The sequence below is a fragment of the Calidris pugnax genome, unplaced genomic scaffold, assembly GCF_001431845.1.
Source record: "Calidris pugnax isolate Ruff unplaced genomic scaffold, ASM143184v1 scaffold14, whole genome shotgun sequence".
Taxonomy (NCBI): domain Eukaryota; kingdom Metazoa; phylum Chordata; class Aves; order Charadriiformes; family Scolopacidae; genus Calidris; species Calidris pugnax.
In genome coordinates this window covers 5,399,146-5,419,854 of record NW_015090793.1, presented here as the reverse complement: position 1 = coordinate 5,419,854, position 20,709 = coordinate 5,399,146, and the positions used below count along the sequence as shown (strand labels likewise).

Here is a 20,709-nt window from a genome sequence, read left to right as displayed (position 1 = left end):
GTTCTTTAAATATAGGTTGACGTATTTTTAACAGGTATACAGTTGTGTTTTTCTTGAAAGTTAACACTAATGCAGCTTTTTCTTTCGGGGGATTCTGTTAGCTGTGCAGCATGCTGCAGACTGAGCTTTTTAAAGTGTTGTGGCATTTTTAATTTTCATGTGGGAGAGCTAGAATTGTTAGTATTTCTTCTGAAGAATGGCAGATCCGTTAACTGCCCTTCTGCAATATGGGAGCAGTATATACGTTGAGGTGAAGGTCAAGTGTAGCCCGTGAGTGTGGACAGCATTATTTTCCATATCCAGCTGTGCTGGTAGAGTAAGATACCACTTCCATCTACAGAAGTTACCTGCTTGTCAGATTTGGCACAGAGCTATGTGACTGTTTTATCATAAAACAGATGAGTTTGGTCATTCAAATAGAGCATTTGTTAGAATTTAAAGTGGCCCGTCTTTGGCTTTGCATGTTTGCTGCTGAGCAGACACATCTCAGGTACTGGTTATCTCCAGCACTGAGACTGGCTAACAACACAGACCATTGCAGGGAGAGTGGCACGAGAATCCTTCAACTAGCTGAAATATTGTTACACCTTTATTGTGATTTTGTCCTTTTCAGTCAACATACTCTTTCATTAAGCATTTCTTGTTTTTCTGTACCTTTTAAAATTATGTGTCTTTTGAATAGATTGATAAAACTGAATTTCTTTTTCTCCCAACAAAGAAACTAAGCACATTACTGCAGCTTGTGAAATGGTAGCCGAGATGGTGGAAAGCTTACAGACTGTCCTGTCGCTGGGGCACAAAAGAAACAGCAGCATACCAGCCTTTCTCACTCCTGTCCTCAAGAACATCATCATCAGTTTAGCAAGGCTGCCTCTTGTGAACAGTTACACAAGAGTACCTCCCTTGGTATGTTCATTATGCTTTGTTTTCAGACTTAAAAGGCTACTAAAGAACTTCCTGAAAACCAAATACGGTACTGCATCTTAAGTTTTATGTCAATAAGACTTCAACCTGCTAGTTGATCTAGTTGAGCTAGTTTGATCAGGCCATTCTGTCTTTTTAAACACTGAGTAGCAAAACATTGTAAATATATCAAGTAAGAGTTCATTCCAAATCTCTTGGAATCAGAGATTTGATTAGAAAGGGGTGTAGTCGCTCCTTACGTTCTTGTGTGAAGGAATGTCCAGGTGGTAGGTAAAGAAAGGAAACGCAAGCAGTGACATGGGCGCTTTGTTAGGGCTAATATTTCCTCCTGCTCGGTGGGATTGCTTACCCTGGGAAGAGAGAAAAATCTGCTCTGCTACTTTCTTTGACACCTGAATTGACAAAACCATTTTTTGTCATGCTGAGTACTGCAATCACACTGAGGTGTCTGAACTATTTGTGTGTGGTACTGTACCATGGTACACCATGCAGATACTTTTGGATTGTATGTTGCCTTTCTTTCCTGGCTCATCTGGGATCCTTTGAACAAGGTATTTCAGTCTTTTCTTTTTGGCTGCTGTAACATGGATTTAAGAACTTCTCGTGATTGCCTCCATGTATTATTAGTGCTGTGAAATTACTTAGTTTTTATAAACTTCAAAACCATTATCAGAAGCGTTTCTAGATGCTTATTAGGTAGAGAAAAGGGGGGTACCTGATATGTTCAAGGCCCTTTCTCTGTTTCTTAGCACTCTGTTTTTGAGGGGATGTCAAAAGATACTAATTTTTTGGATTGAGACTTTTTTGCCCATTCTTGGATATATCTTTGGTTTTTTTCAGCCATCAATAGTTTGTGAACTCTTTTCTCTGAGGTTTCTTTTAGCATCATTTCTGCACAATCTGGGAGTCCCCTGGCACTTAAATTCTAAACTGAAATATATGACAGGAACTTACTTGCTTTTGTGTCCAAGCTTGGACAGTAGGATTGAAAAATTCATTTATAGTGAGAAATACACAAAAGATCTCCAAAATTAGGAATACAGTGTAAAATGTATATTAACTGTGTTAGATATTTAATCTTTTTAAGTTTTTTGTATAAGGAGAATTACTATATTTACTGATGTCTCACTGCTTTCGAATGGTGCATATATATTTACAGCTATATGTTAATACTATTTCTGGTTTGGATAAGAAGTCTTTCTTTATATTTCTTCAGGTCTGGAAATTAGGCTGGTCACCAAAGCCTGCAGGTGACTTCGGAACAGTTTTTCCTGAAATTCCAGTAGAATTTCTTCAAGAAAAAGAAATCTTTAAGGAGTTCATCTATCGCATTAATACACTTGGTATGTACAAAATTAAAAATTAATATAGTTAGCTCTTACTGGGCATTTACCTGTTTTGTGAAGTTACTGGATAATTGAATCTGGTACCATTTGTTTACTTTTGATGCTTAAATGGAAGATAAATAATATTTCAGAGCAGGTTAGTAATTATGTTGCAATAATTCTGACATTTTGCTTAATGCAAAGAAAAAATTATAAATTAGATAAATAAAGCCAAAAAGTGTTCCTACTCAGGGAGGTGATTTCAGTGTGCTCTACAGAACAGCTACTTGTTTTTTGGAGCATGCCCTTGACAGCATGTTTCAGAATATTTTGCTTTCCCCCCTTTTTTTTTTTATTCAACTGTAGTATATAAATAGAATTTAGTGCCACACTTGATATTTTAAATGAGATGCTGTTACTTTAAAGCTTCTGGATATGTCCAGGTTTACTGAAAGAGCAGTGGGGCTTAAGAGTTCAAGTCTTTGTCAACAGATGAGACTGTTAAGGGTGTAACACATCAAAATTGATGTATGCTCACAGAAGTTCTTTTGGGTTTTTTCTGTTGGTTTTTTTTCTCCTCTGGTCTACAGGTTAATATTTGACTGACTTGTTGTGTAGCACTGATTTGTGTTTGATCACTGTAATGCCTAAGACGACATTCTCATTTTTGATTCTTTAGATATCATTAGTATAAACAGCAAGGTATTATTCAGGAATCCTCTGTGGTCTTTTATAGGTAAAAATCTGTTTGGAAAAACTTTGATAAGTACTTGAATTTTAATGGCCTATTTCTAGGCAATTCAATCATTATGCTTCTAGGACATGAAAATTTCTTGGATCATTATGGGACTCTCCACAGCTTGCTTTCCTGTTACAATTGGCCAATTTTCTGGATGGTTTTCTGTGTTGTGAAAACCTGATAAATATCAATGCTTCACAAGTTGGACAGTCAAAATATTTAAATGTATTTAAGAAACAAGTGTCCACAGGACTATTTAAATAATAATGTTCAGAACCCTTCTAAAGGGTCTGTCACTTTATAAAATGGAACACTTTAAGCTGTAGTGATTACAAAAACTGCTGAATCAAATAGGAAATGGTATGAAATTAAATCAATGGAAACAATGTACCATTTTTTAAATGCTGTTTGATGCTTAAGTTTGTATTAAGACATGAATGGCTATCTCTGAGCGTTTCCATAGGATGGATCAGCCGTACTCAGTTTGAAGAGACTTGGGCTACTTTGCTTGGTGTGCTTGTAACTCAGCCTATCGTAATGGACCAAGAGGAGAACCAGCAAGAGGTAATGTCATTCACTGATTTTTTTTTTAAACTAAATTTTAATTCAACTAAGAAAAAATTTTCTTTTAGTAAACCTGTAAAGCAGAAAAGTAGTGACTAAGAAAATATTTCTGTTTTATATTTCCTTGTCTTCATAACCTTGAGAGTTTAGACACATCCATCTTCTGGCTGAAAGCATCTGCATGAATGTAAATAGTATGGAAAATTTTTAGTGAAGCTGTTTCAACTTAATATTAGTATGTCACTCAACATGCACACAGTTCAAAGTTTGCTTGATTAGATATTTGGCTTTAGGCACAAGAGGAACTCCAAAGACTTTGAAAGATACAGTGTGTGTGAGAACTGCACCTGTAGGAAATACACTAGTTAACTCTAACTAGTATGTATTACTGCAATTATCTGTGCTATCTAATAATCAGCCTCTGAGGGGGCTCTTTTGGTAAGATTTTTTGGTTAGATTCTTGACTAAAAATGAATTGACCTGGAGATGTATGCCCATGTCTCTCACTCCAAGTTGTAGACTGTCTATTGGGCTTCTAATTTGGATACCTCAGGCAGGTGTTCAGAATGCAGTGGATCAGAGCCAAAGAAATGTATCTATACCAAAAAACAAAGGAGAGAGTGAACTTAGCTATCATGAAAGAGACTCTCTCTCTTTAGATGTCTTAACCTACTAGCGAACAGAGTTCACTGTGTTCTAGCTATCTGACCTGACAGGTTGTTTTTCCTAGACTCACAGTTCATAGTTCACTCCCAAACTGCAAATGGTCCTGATGGTGGGTGCAGAGCCTAAAGCATTTTGAAGAATTGAGAGGGTGGATGCCCATGAGTAGTTGGATCCTGGGTAGCAGACAAAGGGCTTTGTTTCCCTTGCTTCCTGGGTGTCAGACTCCAGAAAGGAGTAGGGTGTTAGCATCTTCTGTTAGCTAGACTGACTTGGAGAATTGTGCAGCCTGCAGGATTTTTGAATTACTCTTTTCTACATAATGGCCAAGTTGGATCAGCGTTAAGGCAACCTAGCCTTTGGTAGTTCCTTATTTGTCAGGTAGAGAGCCTTTATTTGTACAACAGGAGTAATACTGCTCCTTTTACTTTCCAAGGAAAACTAGTATGTTCAAAAGTGCAAGCATTTTGGGCACTACTATAAACTCCAGTATGTTAATATTTTCTGAAATAAAATACAAGTTTGTTTGTTGGGTTTTTTTAAATGTTGAATATTTGTTACCATCTTACATTTTCTAAAAAGGTTCAGACTCTCTTGTGGTCTGAATCTTTCAAGAAGGAATCAGAATCTATACAACCAAAGCAAAAACTGAGAGGGATCCTGCCACTTCAGAATCTGCAAGTGTTTGTGCTGTTGTTCTGATTTCAGTTTTTAAAAAAGCCTGATTTAGTCGAAGTACCAATGATAAGCAGTTATGAGCAAAAAAGTTAAGTGCACTGTGAAGGCTCCTTCTACTATCAACATGGGGATGATGGGTTACAACCCACAATGCCAGAAGTTTATTTTAAGAGAATTTTTTTTAACAAGAAAGAAACAGACTTACTACAGTGGTGATGAATTATTGTGGCAAAGTACTTGATGCAATGTGTGTAGTTCCAAATACTTCTATTGGAGAAGAATGGTGGTGCCTCACGTATGAATAATAGATTGAACCTAGCCAAATACTTTAAGAAAGTTGTTACACTTCTCTCACACTTTTAAAGTGGTGCTGAATACTGAATGTGTAGCGTCTTGGTTTAGGGAAAACATTGGATGCTTCTGGATAATGACTCCCAGAAAAATACTGGTGAAAATTCGTAATGAGGTTGAGTTTTGCTCCTAAATGGACAGTTGATGAAAACAGTTAACATGGATGCTTCTCTGAAGAGTTTCCAACTCAGATTTGGTCTTAGTTGATGATTTGTTTCAATGGGTAACTAATGGGTAGATGCAAACAAAGAAGCTAAACACTTTGAAAGCTCTGAAATGGACATCTGGAGGTTTTAATGCTGTTGGGATAAGAGAGGATGCATGAGGAATGGCTTATGAGATGGAAGGATGTGTTGCTGCTACACTCGCAGCGCTTTTGTGCATTGCTTATGTCAGCTATGTTTCTGGGTGGGAAGAATTCTAGATGTCAGGCTTACTAATAATTTAGTGGAAGGGGAGAAACTGCTATTCAGTGCTTTCAGGATTCTTTCTTTTTTTACAATTCAAATTACAGTAAGTTCATTTTACAGGAAGATACAGAGAGGACCCAAATTAATGTTCTTGCAGTACAAGCCATAACTTCCTTGGTGCTGAGTGCAATGACAATACCTGTTGCAGGCAATCCAGCAGTTAGCTGTTTGGAGCAGCAGCCCCGCAACAAAGCTTTAAAAGCTCTGGACACAAGGTATTTTTTTTAACTTGTCCTGAAATGCATAGAAGTTATACTTGTGATTAATACATAATTACAATTACTTCATCTAGCTCTAGTAAAAATACATATAGACTGTATTTTTTAAGCAAGAGTGTATAGAGATGGATTCGTTTACAAAGAAGTTGTGTGGACTTACCATCACAAACCTGCTGAGTTAAAAGACGGTATCTGAAGAAGACAATATCTTATTAAAATCTAGTAAACAGTGTGCAGAATGAATTTCTCAACATTTTTCAGTTTTAGCATCCCTAATAATGAAATTAAGCACAGACACATAACACTGTAGAGTAAGCTAGTCAGACTTGCACAAAAATGTTAACAGGAAAATCTGCTTAAATTGATTTCTGTTGGACTTTCAGGTTTGGGAGGAAGCTAAGTGTTATCAGGGGAATTGTTGAACAGGAGATCCAAGCAATGGTATCCAAGAGAGATAATATTGCTACTCATCACTTATACCAAGCTTGGGACCCTGTCCCGTCCCTTTCTCCTGCTACTACGGGTAAGTGCCTGTGCGTGGGGAGAAGGGGAGAGTGAATTTCTTTTACATTTAGAAAATAGAAAAGATACTCTTATGGATTCATTTGAAATCCAGTTTTCAGGAAATGAAGACACATTGACATCTACTTTGTTATGCATGTTTTAAAATCTTGTCTTCTGTTTTGTTACAGGTGCTCTTATCAGCCATGAAAAACTCTTACTGCAGATCAATACTGAACGAGAAATAGGAGATATGGATTATAAACTGGGACAGGTTTGTTAAAACCTTAACTTTGAACTTTTATTACATTTCTTCCAGTTTGTGAGAATTTAGTTAAGAGTTTAGTAAGTTGCTTAACATCAAATTTAAACTAAAAGCTCTGAATGCTGCAGGGCAGATCATAACTGGGTGGCTCCTTTCAGCAGCCGTCCCACCTCTGATGGAATTTTTGCTTGTGTGTGCGAGGTCTGCCCGTGAGCCAGCTACTGAGTTGTACTTTTCAGCCTTGTGTGTTAAAGAGCCCTTGTAGTGTTAGTTTCCATTTTAACTATTGGATTTCAATTTGCCATTGCATGCTTGCAGTAGTCCTTAGGAAATGAAAAATCGTTGGGCATAATATAGGCAATGCTGTGCTAATTTTAAATAAACCCAGTGTAGGCATGTAAATGTCACTGGATTATGTTGGTTGGAAAATTAGCAGTAAATACAATGAGTAAAAAAAAAAAAAAGTCCTTATCCAGTTATTTGTATCCTTGAAAAGTTAGTCTTTACATAGATAAAAGTTTTATAAAAAACTATGTACTAAAACTCAGATAACATTACTTTTCTTGAGGAATCTTTTGCATAGGAAAGACTAAACGATCATTTTTCTGTCTCTAGGTGTCTGTATGTTCTCTTGAGATTCTAAACTGCTTGAATATCTAGTGTTTACAGACACTATGTGTAATTTACAAAAATTGTTAACTCTGTAACAATACTAGACATCAGACATCCTGCTTGAGATATAAATAAATGTGTATATATTTTTGCTTAACATGAAAAAGAATTCTATGTAAGGGTCATTTTTTTTTTTTGTCTAAGAAAGAACTCTTGAGCTATGTCAGGTAAGTAACCTTAGAGGAAAAACTAATGTCTGTACCGAAACACAGACAGTGCTGATTTTGTTTTGGAATCTTCAGACTGATCGTTTATGAAATGCCATCAGCAGGTCTTATTGTTGTGAAGTTTCAATTTTATAAAGAAAACTTAAAGAAGAACTAAGAAGTTTTCTTCTTTGTAGATAACTGTTTATCTGGCCTGAGTCAAAGGTCTTGAAATTTTGGCCTTGTCTGATTTCAGGAAAAAGGTTATATCGTAATCAGATACGCTGAGTTATGGTTTGAGACAGTTAGGAATGTGTTTTCTATTGAAAAGCAGTCATTGCAGTTCTCTCTGAATTATTTTCTTGCTTGATAGAACTGTAAACATTTATAGGTTGCTTTAGATTTTAAATCTGGTATATTGACTTGGGGATGATGTGGGGATGATGGGCGCATGTTGTTAGAGCGTGCTTACAGGCTGTAGCCAAATGCTACTTTCAGCATCACCTGTATTGCTGTACTAAGCACATGGTGCTGCTATTTTTGCTGTGCCATGCAGTTTAGAGTGAGTTAAACTAAAATGTTGAAAAGGGTTAAAATAAAAAAAGTAATGATATGCAGTTAATGTAAATGTTATTTGAACCTGTGTATTCAATGAAAAATGCAGTGGACTTACTTTTCTAGTCTGACTATGAGGGTGTTAAATGTTGTGCTTCCTTTCTATTTTTTTTTTTTCTTCTTTATTTTTTGTGTTGCAAGGTCTCCATACACTCCATATGGTTAGGAAATAATATCACTCCATTGAGAGAAGAAGAATGGGGTGAGGATGAAGAAGATGAGAATGACATACCTGCTCCTTCCTCACCACCAACCTCTCCTATTAACACCAGGTGTCTTATTTTTTCTTGTCTCTCCTTTGACTTACCAATAGGGTTTTATCTCTGCGTGCTGAGTTCAATAAGCTGGCTTTATAAATTGGACACTGGTAAATAACTGCGCTATTTCAAATCAAGTATTTTAGCAGGGCTTAAGGTTAGCCAATTTAACACTTGCTTATTGTGCCTTGCAGGAAACACCGCGCTGGGGTAGATATACATTCTTGCTCTCAGTTCTTGCTTGAACTGTATAGTCAGTGGATATTGCCATCAAACCCTAGCAAGAGAACACCAGTCATTCTGATTAGCGAAGTGGTGCGATCAGTAAGTCCAAACTATTATTCAGAGTTATAATTGAGTATGTGTTATCAAATGTTCAGAGTTAAGCAGCATTTGTAAAGAGTCTTTTAATATATGGGAAACTGATTTCTTGGCAGTGCTATTATATGGTCAGTACAGAAATATAACTTTAGCAACTACAGCATTATGCTATTTTAAACTATATAAGCATGTTCCACTGCTACATTACAAACATGTTATTGTCACTTACTGATAGCAATATTTTACTTGACTGCTTGCTAAAAGTAAATTTCAGGATTTTGCGTATTCTGTCTCCTTGTAAGAAAATGAAGATGGAACAACAATGTGTTAGAGGATTACATTGGCTATTGAAGTGTAGAACCAAACATTAAGACCACAGGTGTGGAATGTGTATTGGTGCCCATTATTCACTACCATAAAAGACTTAAAATGAAACTATCCTTGCAAGAGAATATATGTTGTGGGGTGTGTCAGGACATTACAAATGGCAACATTCCTTAATTTTCCAGAGTTAGTTACTATAATGGATTTGGTTTTGTAAACCTTTTAGAAGAAAAGACCATTTGGAGGTAATTGTTATCTGAGATAGATGGTGGAATTAATTCTGGACAAGTTAACAATGGTTATTCCAGACACTTGAGTTAATGTTTACATGTTTAATACATTGATAGAGGAATCGTTTGCTGTCAATTGTAACAGAATAGTGAGTCAATTTTTGGCTGTCTGCTAAGGATTTTTTTATATTCAATTTCAATTTGTGTACAGCTTCTGGCAGTATCAGACCTATTTACAGAAAGGAATCAGTTTGAGATGATGTATACAACATTGACAGAATTGCGAAAGGTGCATCCATCAGAAGATGAGATTCTTATACAGTATTTGATACCAGCCACTTGTAAAGCTGCTGCTGTTCTTGGAATGGTAAGAAATTCTCTTGGAAGTTTATTGAAAATTCATAAGAGTCTGGTTAACTCATCCTTAGCTTCTGCTGCAAAAACTGATGTACTTGGTAAGAGTGGTTTCTCTCTAAGAAAGTCCCTTAGCTCATCTGCATGGCTACAAGAAGTAATATGATATGTATTCTGGGCTTTCAGAGGCTGCAGACATCATCTCCAGTTGCCCCATATTCAAACAGAAACAGTGTTTGGTTTGGGCAGATTTTTTTAATGTTCTTTTTGGTTTGTTTTACTCAGTTGAGTGTTACCTTTGGCCTGGACTCATTTGTTACGTTTCAGGCCTGAAATGAGGGCTGTGGAAACAGCTATTGCTAGATTTGTGTTACAGGGTGAATGGCTGTCATCTTGTGAGAAGTTAGCATTTCTAGAAGCTTTCTCTGAGACTTATATAAAACTATATAGGTAACAGCAGTAAGAAAAATTTTGAGATACTTTTGGGGTAGGCCTTCTAGTAGCTATTGCAGCAGCGACTAAGCAAGGGAAGGCTGTGAAAGTGATGCCAGACATCCAGAAGCAGTTTTTGAGATCAGATTTTTCTGACTAGGCTGTAATTTCCCACTCAGTGAACTAACACCTTTTCACAAGCAAACAGCTGAATGTAAGAGGTTAATGGGAGGGGAAAAAAAGGTTGATTCCATTGAGAGTTGTTTGTTTTCCTGTGCTCAGTTATGTAGAAAAGCTGCTTAAAATGAGCAACTAGAAAGGACACACTGTAAAACTGGCCTGTACCTTAGATACTTCACATATTCAGTTAACGTTGTCCCTGTTTAATTTCTACTAAATACTTAAAATAGATTGTAAGAAAAAAAGATTTCTGAAAGCTAACAGTTTAGAATAAATTTTGCATATTCCAGTACCTTTTTGTACTTTGAGAACAGGGAGTGAAGTATCTAATACCAGCTTGATGTTTAAAGACTAAACATAGAATCATAGAATCATTTAGGTTGGAAAAGACCCTTAAGATCGAGTCCAACCGTTAACCTAACACTGGCAAATCCACCACTAAACTATGTCCCTCAGCACCACATCTACCCATCTTTTAAATACCTTCTGGAACAGTGGCTCAACCACTTCCCTGGGTAGCCTGTTCCAATGCTTGACAACCCTTTTGGTGAAGAAACTTTTCCTAATGTCCAATCTAAACCTCCCCTGATGCAACTTGAGGCTGCTTCCTCTCGTCCTATCGCTTGTTACTTGGGAGAAGAGACACCCACCTCTCTACAACCTCCTTTAAGGTAGTTGTAGAGAGTGATAAGGTCTCCCCTGAGCCTCCTTTTTCTCCAGGCTAAACCACCCCAGTTCCCTCAGCCGCTACTTGTAGGACTTGTGCTGTAGACCCCTCACCAGCTTCGTTGCTCTTCGTTGGAGCTTCTTCAGCACCTCAATGTCTGTCTTGCTGTGAGGGGTCCAAAACTGAACACAGTATTTAACATGTGGCCTCATCAGTGCTGAGTGCAGGTGGATGATCACTTCCCTAGTCCTGCTGGCCACACTGTTTCTGATACAAGCCAGATTTCTGATACAAGCTGTTGGCTATCTTGGCCACCTGGGCACACTGCTAGATCATATTCTGCTGGCTGTTGACCAACACCCCCTGGTCCTTTTCTGCCAGGCAGCTCTCCAGCCACTCTTCTCCGAGCCTGTAGCACTGCATGGGGCTGTTGTGACCCAAGTGCAGGACCTGGCACTTGGCCCTGTTGCACCTCATGCCATTGGCTTTGGCCCGTCAGTCCAGCCTGTCTAGATCCCTCTGTAGAGCCTTCCTACCCTCAAGCAGATCCACACTCCCACCCAATTTGATGTTGTCTACAAAATTACTGAGGGTGCACTTGATCCCTTCATCCAGATCATGGGAGTGGTGGAGAGAAAGATGTGTAGGTCTGAGTGCCAGTCATTTCGAAGAATAAATAAAAGGAATGCTCTAGTGTTAGTCGAGTGGATGGCAGAGTACTATTTTGGATGCGGACTGTAGGCATCTCCCAGTCAATTTCAGACAGAAGCATCCGTTATGGTTAGCTGGAAGGCCAGAAGAGTCTGTATGTAGAGGATTCTTAATAGCATATGTTATTTATTGAGCTTACCTGCTTGTCTTGGGTTTTTTTGGCTTTAAATCAGGAGATAATTTTTTTACAGGTAAAACAAAGTAGCATCAGTTTACTAGTAAATCTGTAAGTCATCTCTTATCTGATTGTGTTAATCTTGTGACATTGATTCAAAGTAGTTTTAAGCAGGCTCTGGTTCATGCCATATTTTCTGGTCTTGAATTTGTTCCAAGTATTTGCAAATGACAGGAGTCACCAGTATTGACCAGTGTTTACTTCTAATGAATACTCTCGTTGGATGTGCTAGGATAAAGCCGTGGCTGAACCAGTAAGTCGACTGCTGGAATCAACCCTAAGAAGCACCCATATGCCAAGTCGGATTGGAGCTCTGCATGGAATTCTTTACATCCTTGAGTGTGACTTGCTTGATGAGACAGCAAAGCAACTCATTCCAGTTATCAGCGAGTACCTGCTCTCCAATTTGAGAGGAGTAGCGCAGTAAGACTCTTTCCCCCTACTTCCCCCAACCTGAACTGTTGCATGCTTGTGTGTGAACAAAGGGGCTCTTTCTGGTTTGCTATTGTTAGTATGTTTTAGAGCAGGCTTTGGCATTTTCATTGAAATCTTACAAGTGAAGCTTATCAGCAAATTTTAGGTTTGATTTACAGAAGCAAAAGGATATTTGAGGGTGAGGAGACTGAGCTATCAAACAGACTTTTGTCTCCTTGGTAAATTCTGTTCCCTAAACCTCATTTTCTCTGCAAAAAGACATACTGTTTGAATAAGACTTGCAGGATCAGTAATGAATCTTATTTCTCCTAAACAAGTCAGGGAATGATAGCTTGTAATTATATTGCTGAAATATTTTTTGTGTTGCACTGGATTTCCATGATAACCAGAGTTCTTGGTGATACTTTGTGATATAAAAAATTGCATAAATTTCATGTGAAAAAATACTTGGGGTTTCTAGGGGTTGTTTATATTATCTCTATTTGTAACCTAGACAGTTTTGATGTAAGTGACCACTAGTGTTTTTGCTTATTTACAGTTGTGTGAATATCCATAACCAACAGCACATCTTGGTAATGTGTGCAACTGCTTTCTATTTGATTGAGAATTACCCACTTGATGTAGGGCCTGAATTCTCTGCAGGGATTATACAGGTATGTTGTGATGCCTCCAATCACAGGTGGTCACGTAACCTTGGATCACCACATAGCTATCTTTAACACTGAACTTGATTGTTGTGGTGTAGGTATGCTTTTGGGTTTAGTTTCATTAAGTTTTCTTAATACCCGATGCAGTTCCATACTAACTTCAGTGGTGTGGTGCCAGAGTATGGCCTAAATACACCTCAAAACCGGGTAATTGGCTTTTTTATTTATTTCAGATGTGTGGAGTCATGGTGTCTGGAAGTGATGAATCAACGCCATCCATTATTTATCATTGTGTCCTGAGAGGATTAGAACGACTCCTTCTTTCAGAGCAACTTTCTAGGCTGGACAGTGAATCGCTAGTTAAACTGAGTGTTGACAGAGTGAATGTGCAGAGCCCCCACAGAGCAATGGCAGCACTTGGATTAATGCTGACTTGCATGTACACAGGTATTTACTTTTTTTTTTATACATTTGATGTGCTGAGAGACTAGCTTACTGATTTTCTTCATTTATTTTTGTTACCAAGGATAAAAAGGTCTTATTTTAGCATTTACACTAAACTTGTAACAAATTATTTGGTTTAGGAAAGGAAAAGATCAGCCCCAGTCGTACCACAGATGCAAATCCTGCTGCTCCTGACAGTGAATCCGTGATCGTAGCTATGGAACGAGTGTCTGTCCTTTTTGATAGGTAAGTGGGTAAATGGGGCGCTGGGAGGGAAGTGATTCTGTTTGGCACTGTGTGGTCACTTCTCTTTGACAGTTCTAATATTTAATTAATGATGTTTCTCTGCTTACCATTGCTTAAAATTGATATTTGTGGTATACATAGTAACTGATGGAATTGCTGAAGGCAGCACAAACCTACAGGAATGTAAATGAAAACCAGACATGTCCTAACTGATACTGTGGTGCACAAACCATAATACGTTATAAATGTATTTCCAGCTCCCTTCGGGTCAAACTCTTAAGTGCTTTTCAGGATGTCTTCTGCATAATCAAGGATATAAATCCAGTTTACAGGAAATAATCTTTCAAACCACCCTAAGAGTTTTAAACCTTCTTCCCCTTCCCCCACCCCAGTGTTGCTCTTTCCGAGGCTGTTAAGTAGTTGCAGTGGAAGGGTACAGTAAAACTTCTGTGTTCACATGGAACTCATTTAATGAAAATATTTCAAAACCCCTGTTTTGATCTGACAATCTCAAGCTGTCTTAAGTGAGCATAGCATGTTAGATTTTGCATAGTAGTTTGTGGGATAATGGTTTACATTTTTTAAAGTGTTCAGTGGTTTTTCCATAAAACTGGATGAGGGTTTTGCTTCTGCACTTGGTGAGAACAGAACTAGAGCAGTGTTTGAGTGCTTTTGAAAGTACCACTCCTAAGAGTAAGCAAAACAAACATGAATACTACAAGCAGAAATAACTTTTGCAGGGAATAATCACAGTGATTGATCTTGACACATCAACAGATGCAGCCTTTATTAGGAAGATTTTCCAATCAGTGTTATATTGTCTTTAAGTTGGAGTAGCTTTTCCCCGTTGGAGTAGCTTTTCCCCTCTTTACAGTGCAGCCCAACTTGCTCTTTCTGTTCAATACATCAGTCATCCTGGTCTTGAATAAAAAAATATGCAAAGGTGTTATGAATGGAAATAAGTGTTCTGCTTATAAATGGTCTTTTCTCTGATAACTAGGAGTAGTGATCTCCTTGTCCTTTTTTTTTCTTTAGTTTTTTCAGCATTCCTAGTATTAAATCTTGTTTCTGATGCAATTCCAGAACTTCAAAAAATGCTGACTATTTAAAAAAAAAGCAAAAGCAAAAAGGCGGGGGGGGAGGGGAGGAGAGGACATGAGACCTGTAACGACGTCTAATATCTTTGATAGATCTCTTTGGATAGATTGTTAGAGTAAGATTTTTGCCTATCTACAGATGAAAGTAAAATGTTCTTTTTATTGCAAATTAAATTGGAAAGGAATGAGATTACTGGAATTCAATCATAAAATATGTTCTTTTTTATTATTTTCAGGATCAGGAAGGGATTTCCTTTTGAAGCTAGAGTAGTGGCCCGGATCCTTCCACAGTTCCTTGATGATTTTTTCCCCCCACAAGATGTAATGAATAAAGTTATTGGAGAATTTTTATCCAATCAGCAGCCTTACCCGCAATTCATGGCAACAGTAGTATATAAGGTAGTGTTTTTATTTATTTATTTATTTCCTTAAATGTTTCAGGAGGCTTAAATAACGGACAGCTCAACTGGAGGGGCAAATATCAGTTTTGTTAGATCTCACAAACCATTTGCAGTGATTGAGCTGTACCACTGTGAGCTTGTCTTCTGGGCAACACGGAGCATTGGAGGACAGGTTGCTCAGAAGACAAAGCTCAAGAGGAGTTCAGTTCAACCACTGATAATGGAAAAATGAAGAGAAAATTAATAGTTGGGATCCTGGCGCTCAGGCTCTTTAGATCTCAAGGAGCTAGCCTAAGTCATGTAGCCTTGTGAACTCTACAGTCAAGCTCCTGAGGACTCAGTTGGGCTTCTGGGTATTTCACTCTTCAGCACCTACTTACTGGGCTCATGCATCACTTGAGAGTGCATGTGCACAGCACATTTGATGTATAAAAATAGAGACACCAGACAAGTCTTGCATTTCTGTGTGCTTACTTCAGTTTGGCACAGATGTCATGAGTCCAGTTGGATCCTGGCTGACTCTTTTGAAGAATCTCTTTATCTCAGCATCGTGTTCATTAATTCTTTAGACTCAGAGTTCTCTCCAGGAACCCAGTTTGTGAAACTCAGGAGCTTTGTAACTGGAGAGAACCTTGGCAAGAGAAACTAAACTCTCTCCCTTGTCCATCTGCCATATCTTTATTCCTGTGTAAAATATTTTTGCAGGTATTTCAGACACTACATAGCACTGGACAGTCCTCAATGGTCCGTGACTGGGTGATGCTGTCTCTCTCTAATTTCACACAAAGAACACCTGTGGCAATGGCAATGTGGAGTCTTTCCTGTTTTTTCGTCAGTGCTTCCACCAGTCAATGGATTTCGGCAATGTATCCTAAAAATACTGCATGTGTGCTATTTCTGGGTAAATATAGTGATTCTGTAAAGCACATTGGTAGCCTTGAAGAATAAGAGTACAAGCTTAACACTCGAAAAAAGAGGTAGGTTTATTGCAGTTAGTAGTGGTATATATCACTTTGTGCTATTGGTGCCTCAGGTTTGAGGGGAAAAAAAGAGGACTTTTAAGCAGATTATGAGAACCGTGTTACCTAAAACTGCTGTTTTAAGACCTGCTCTTTGTGACAGTGCAAGATGATTGGGAAGTCCTTACTTTAAAGGACTTTTTAAAAAGCTTCATCAGCTGGCTTTGCAGTGGCCTTTAAAAGCTTTTTTCTGTCTTCCTTCTGCAAGATAAAATATAATTACAAAAAAAAAAAAGAGAAAAGAAATTAAAATTAAAGAAAAATATCCTCTACATACAATTTTGCAAGTGTTCCCCTGGAGGTGCACTGCAGTAATAGTGAGCTTTGGCAATGGAATTACATCAGCCAAATAAGTCGGAACAGCCAAAACACATAGGTGGTATCAGTGCTGAGTTCATTTAAAATGAAGAAAGCCCCAAACAAACAGAAAAATAACTGTTGCATTTTATGACCAGGCAAAAAAAGTGGCCATGTGTCATGTTTGAAGCTTCCACATGACTCCCGATCTCAGCAGTGCTCTGTGGCTATCAGGAGTTGCGACTGCGGTGCTGGTTGCACCGTTTGCTCCAGTGGATGAAGAAAACTGTTTCTAGGTTAAAATGAATTTCTGGGGATAAGAAATTACATGAACTTAATGAAGAAATAGGAATTCTGTAGTGGCAGTTTAACTGATTCATGACAGTATTTTGCACTTCGACATTGTTGGTGAATTCAAAAATATGCCATTTTATTGAAGAACAGCGTTTAAAGTGCTATACTGAAAGGTGAGCAACTTCTGTCATATTATGACCTTAACTTATATTTCAGTCTTCCACATATTATCAGCAGAATGGGAAAATCTGAGCAAGTGGATGTTAACATCTTCTGTTTGGTGGCCATAGACTTCTACCGACATCAGATAGATGAAGAATTGGATCGGAGGGCCTTTCAGTCAGTGTTTGAGGTGGTGGCATCTCCAGGAACCCCATATTATCGCCTACTAAATTGTTTGCAAAATGTCCACAAGGTCACAGCATGTTGAACATCCTGATGTGTAATGGAACTGCATGACTGGTGTTGGAATCTGATATGAATAATGTGGAATGCAAGATCAAGAAAGTATCTGGGGTTGCATTTGTGGTAACTATGGACCTGCCAGTTTTACTTCCAGAATGTACGAACAAGTGCTCTGCAGCACTGGAAATCACCTGAAAAGTCATGTGTAGTTCTTGTTGTTTACACCAGACACCTTTGAGGGCAAAGAAATATGTCAACATTTTTCAAGTGGTGTTTGGGACTAGCCTGGGATGCACTTACTAACTGTAAAGTATGAGCAAGTCCAACATGCAAGGTAACTGGTATTACTCTTCTTCCTTATGTTCAGCTGAAGCCACTGTGGTGCAGCCGGTCAGAAACTGACAGAAAGACTGTTATTGCAAGCTGCAGTCATTAGAAAACTTCATAGTTTTATGTACCTGTATATACCGTTGTGTAGTACAGAATAGAAATTGTTTCCTAATGTCTCTCCCAAACAGGGAAAAGATAAAATTGCTTTCATGATTTACACTTCCAGCATGTAATTCCTCTCTCCGGACTCTCGGATACCCTGTGGTGTATGTGTTGTGATATCGGAGATACAGTGCACATACGTAACCACACATTTTTCGTTTTTTCTTCTCAGGATTTAAAATTTGAGTACAGTATATCAGTAAAAGAAATTTTAACTTAAATATTTCTATATCATGTACAGTATGTAAAATTGTAAGATGTGTGGTGCATGAGCTGTGCTGTAATTTGAGATGAACAGAAGCCACGCTACTGAATGTCTTGACATCTGTATTGTCCTCTTTGTTTGGGTTTTTTTTTTTTCCTTGTGCTTGAATTCATGTTCCTTTTGGAAATCCATCTTACTGTACAGATTACATCTTGTTTTGCATCTCACTTTTTCTTAAAGTGCTTTAAAACTGGAATATGTTGATTATTTTGTCTTTAGAAACTGTATTAAGGAGGCATTCTTGTGATCCACTTCACTGTAGCTTCTTTTGAATTCCTTTATTTTGAGACATAATGGTAAAAGAGAGGACTAGTTACTCTGGATCAGCCTTTTGTATACTTATGAAAGAGCTCTTATTTGCTGCACAGCATTTTAAGAGACAAAATGGTGCAAGCTCCCCAGTAGTCAATAACCATTTGACCATTCCTAACTGAGACCACGGAGTCACGTGGATTCACACCACTCGCGTGTAAACAAATTTCTACTAGCAGTTAAGAATCAGAAGGCTGCTGTGGTCTACTTTGGGACTGGCTAAGGTGTTAGATTACACAACCTCTTTTACTACCTGTTTTAGACACAAAGACAGTACAAATATCCATGAATTTCAGGACACTACACAGGGCCAGATTTAGCTTTTACTCACCACCCAGGGAAACCCATCGATTCCGAAGCATTACATGGGGAAATCTAGCACAGCATTTGTCTTCAGTTGTACTTGTTCTAATTCGTTAATTATAGAGAAATGACACCTTGGTTCTCAGTCACGTCCTGTACTTAACCTCTCTTCATTTTCTTATCACACCTTTTGGTGACACTTGGAAAAATAAGATAGTGTTGTCAGGAGGAGCATGTACTGTATGTATTTCTGTATATATTGTATATGTTGAAATTATACACATGTGACAACATTTAATGTATACAGATGTGTATATTTGTATTTATTAAACCCATGTATTTAAACTAATTCCAATCTAGACCAAAAATTGTTGCTTCTGCCCATAAATTGATTATGAAGGAATTGTCCACTGGTGTCACTTCCTTTTAGAAACTGATAGAGGAAACTGATAGTATGGGCAGTAGAAACAACTGTAGATGTCGCTGTATTTAGCTCTCTACAGGTCTTACTATCTAGAGCAATTATTTCTGCCCTTCGTTGGGTTACTCTTCTTTCTTGGGCCACAGCACTGTGGTGATTTTTAAAAGAGACTGAACAGGAGTTCAGAAAAAAGGTTTAATAAAATAGATACTGTTTGAAAGTTTTTGAGTTATATTGGAAATTATCTTAATTCTCATAAGAGACTAATTCAAGGCAGTGAGATATAATGCCCTATGTTTTCATTAAGGGTAGGATAGATCACTCTTCCCTTTTGTAACCACCAATAATCGTTTTGTACTGTAAACCCACACACCAGTCAGTTTTTGTATGATATATAGTTTAAGTGAAGATATTTTTGTAAGCTATTTTCCAAAATTTAAAATAGATTTTAGTATATTTTTTAAGCATCAGGTTAGTCATATTCTCACCATATAACAGTATATGTTGTGTTACAAACTGTTAAATTCTTCATCGTTTTAAGCTCCTCATGATTAACACAGAATAGCTGGTTACTTTACCTTGGGATAATGGGAGCTAGCCCCTTTCTGGAACTTTCCAAACCAATTTGGGACTTGCCATAGAATCTTTCCAACCAGTGAAGGAATGCATTGAATTAAGCAGTCAGCATGGCTGGATGAAAAACATCAGATGTGACAGACCTCCTTCCCTCAAATGCCTGTTGCTGGCCTACAAGCATTCAGTTTGCATTACTTGTTTCTAGTCAAGCTTTAGAGCGGATGCAGTTGAGTTCTCACCTCACACAGGTTCACTGGTAGTAATAACTCCATCTGTTTTAACCTCTCTTGGAGATTTGTCATAGTATACCCCTTGAAACCTGTGTCCTACGTGTCTAAAGAAGGGCACCTCCTCTTAGGAAATTCTCAGTGCCCCAGAAGGAGTGTAACATAAGGGTCTTTCTAGTGTGGAAGTACACACTGGTAGTGCTTCAAATCTAGCATTTCACCTGCAGCACACTTTCCTGTTGACTTTCTAGACACTCTTTCCCCAGCCTCACTACTTCTGGAGTGAAATCGTGTGTAAAATCACTCCTGGCTGCTTCTAGTGGCAAGAGGCAAGAGTTATGGGATGGGACAGTAACGGCAAAACAATGGCCTCTTAAAAAATACTGACATTGGATTTAAAACAAAAAAATTAAATCGCTTGTCCCTTGAGATTGACTTCAGGCAAAGTTTTATTTCACAGAATGTTTTTAACTTGCTGTAGATGAAAGCTAATTCTGAAAATCAGGCTGTTCACTTCTTCATTGAGAACAGGGTAGAAACGTGTTTGGGCTTTAAGACTTGCATTTGGTGTCCTGGCTAAAACCAGAGCAAACAGTTTCTTTAATGTGCTTTGCAGTGGACCTGGCTTCTTTACAACCTTGTAAGACTTGGAGGTATGGCATGATTGGGAGCATACTTAAGACAGATTAATATTTAAAACTTCATTTGCAATTCAGTTGTCAAAGAACCTATTTGTCTAAATGTATAACGTGGCCCTCCTTTAAGAGCACTGTGCGCTGGCCAACTTTTTGAAATAGCTGTTGGGCTGGATACCCACTAGCCCATTAAATAAAGTTTGATTTGCATTTCATTTCAGCATGCCCCCTCCCTTGCACCGAGTGCAATAGCGAGGAGTTGGAAGCTACAACCCATTGTAAAGCAGTCCTTGTTTGCGGCATTCAAAGCATTTTCTTTACTGTTTATGCTCTCTGCCACTTGAAATTGAATGTCAGTTTATTTAAATCTTTTCTGAAGTGTACACTCGGATGTCATTTCTTGCCTAAAGC

At 38.0% G+C, this 20,709-nt stretch overlaps 1 protein-coding gene across 1 annotated transcript in view; it reads left to right on the top strand.

Moving 5' to 3' along the window:
• The window catches only part of HTT (huntingtin), a 79,490-nt gene extending 59,426 nt beyond the window's left edge, over positions 1-20,064 (top strand). The window contains exons 52-67 of the mRNA XM_014966822.1: positions 719-906; positions 2,141-2,267; positions 3,452-3,552; positions 5,775-5,929; positions 6,316-6,455; positions 6,625-6,707; positions 8,273-8,403; positions 8,583-8,712; positions 9,475-9,630; positions 12,015-12,205; positions 12,756-12,870; positions 13,098-13,311; positions 13,449-13,554; positions 14,888-15,050; positions 15,758-15,918; positions 16,879-20,064. Of these exons, the coding sequence (XP_014822308.1) occupies positions 719-906; positions 2,141-2,267; positions 3,452-3,552; positions 5,775-5,929; positions 6,316-6,455; positions 6,625-6,707; positions 8,273-8,403; positions 8,583-8,712; positions 9,475-9,630; positions 12,015-12,205; positions 12,756-12,870; positions 13,098-13,311; positions 13,449-13,554; positions 14,888-15,050; positions 15,758-15,918; positions 16,879-17,092 (2,375 nt within the window). The 3' untranslated portion in view covers positions 17,093-20,064. The remainder of the gene's footprint in view (positions 1-718; positions 907-2,140; positions 2,268-3,451; positions 3,553-5,774; positions 5,930-6,315; positions 6,456-6,624; positions 6,708-8,272; positions 8,404-8,582; positions 8,713-9,474; positions 9,631-12,014; positions 12,206-12,755; positions 12,871-13,097; positions 13,312-13,448; positions 13,555-14,887; positions 15,051-15,757; positions 15,919-16,878) is intronic.
• The last annotated feature ends 645 nt before the right edge of the window (positions 20,065-20,709 follow it).